The sequence below is a fragment of the Priapulus caudatus genome, unplaced genomic scaffold (assembly GCF_000485595.1).
Source record: "Priapulus caudatus unplaced genomic scaffold, Priapulus_caudatus-5.0.1 Scaffold898, whole genome shotgun sequence".
NCBI classification, from domain to species: Eukaryota; Metazoa; Priapulida; class Priapulimorpha; order Priapulimorphida; family Priapulidae; genus Priapulus; species Priapulus caudatus.
Window position 1 is genome coordinate 102,359 of NW_014577959.1, and position 561 is coordinate 102,919.

The window sequence follows — 561 nt, forward strand, 5'->3', positions numbered from 1 at the left end:
CGTTGTACACTCTAGGTATTATTAGCTCTTGATTATATGTATATGTATTTGTATATATATACCATGTATACATATTCCAGACATTTCTTGCGGCTAGTGGAGCTTTCGGTGCTGCTGCCGCCGTTCCTATGAGTTTCCTGTTAATTTTGCCTCTCTCTGTCTGTTACCGAGACACCGCTCCTCTCTCCCTCTCGCGCACGCTTGTTGCCGAGACACCGCTCCTCTCTCCCTCTCGCGCACGCTTGTTGCCGAGACACCGCTCCTCTCTCCCTCTCGCGCACGCTTGTTGCCGAGCCACCCTCTCTCTTATATGTAACCGAACCACCCCCCTCTCTCTCGTATTACTGAGCCGCCCCCCTTTATCCCGTGTTACCGGGATGCTCTTGTGTTTGCAGCCGGACAATCCGTCGACGCGCTACAGCAATGTGTCGCTGACCGCCTTCGTGCTCATCACTCTCACCGAGGTCAATGACCTCACCGGGGTAAGTACCGTGTGCTCTCGCCAGGTGGCGCTACCACATTACAAAGCTCTCGCTCTCTCTCTCTCTCTCTCTCTCTCTC

The 561-nt window shown here is 53.5% G+C and overlaps 1 protein-coding gene across 1 annotated transcript in view; it reads left to right on the top strand.

Annotated features, from left to right (window-relative positions):
* Positions 1-561, top strand: part of LOC106814284 (CD109 antigen-like) — a gene marked incomplete in the record, with an annotated part of 61,689 nt that overhangs the window by 50,978 nt on the left and 10,150 nt on the right. The window contains 2 exon segments of the mRNA XM_014818580.1: positions 81-108; positions 396-501. Of these exon segments, the coding sequence (XP_014674066.1) occupies positions 81-108; positions 396-501 (134 nt within the window).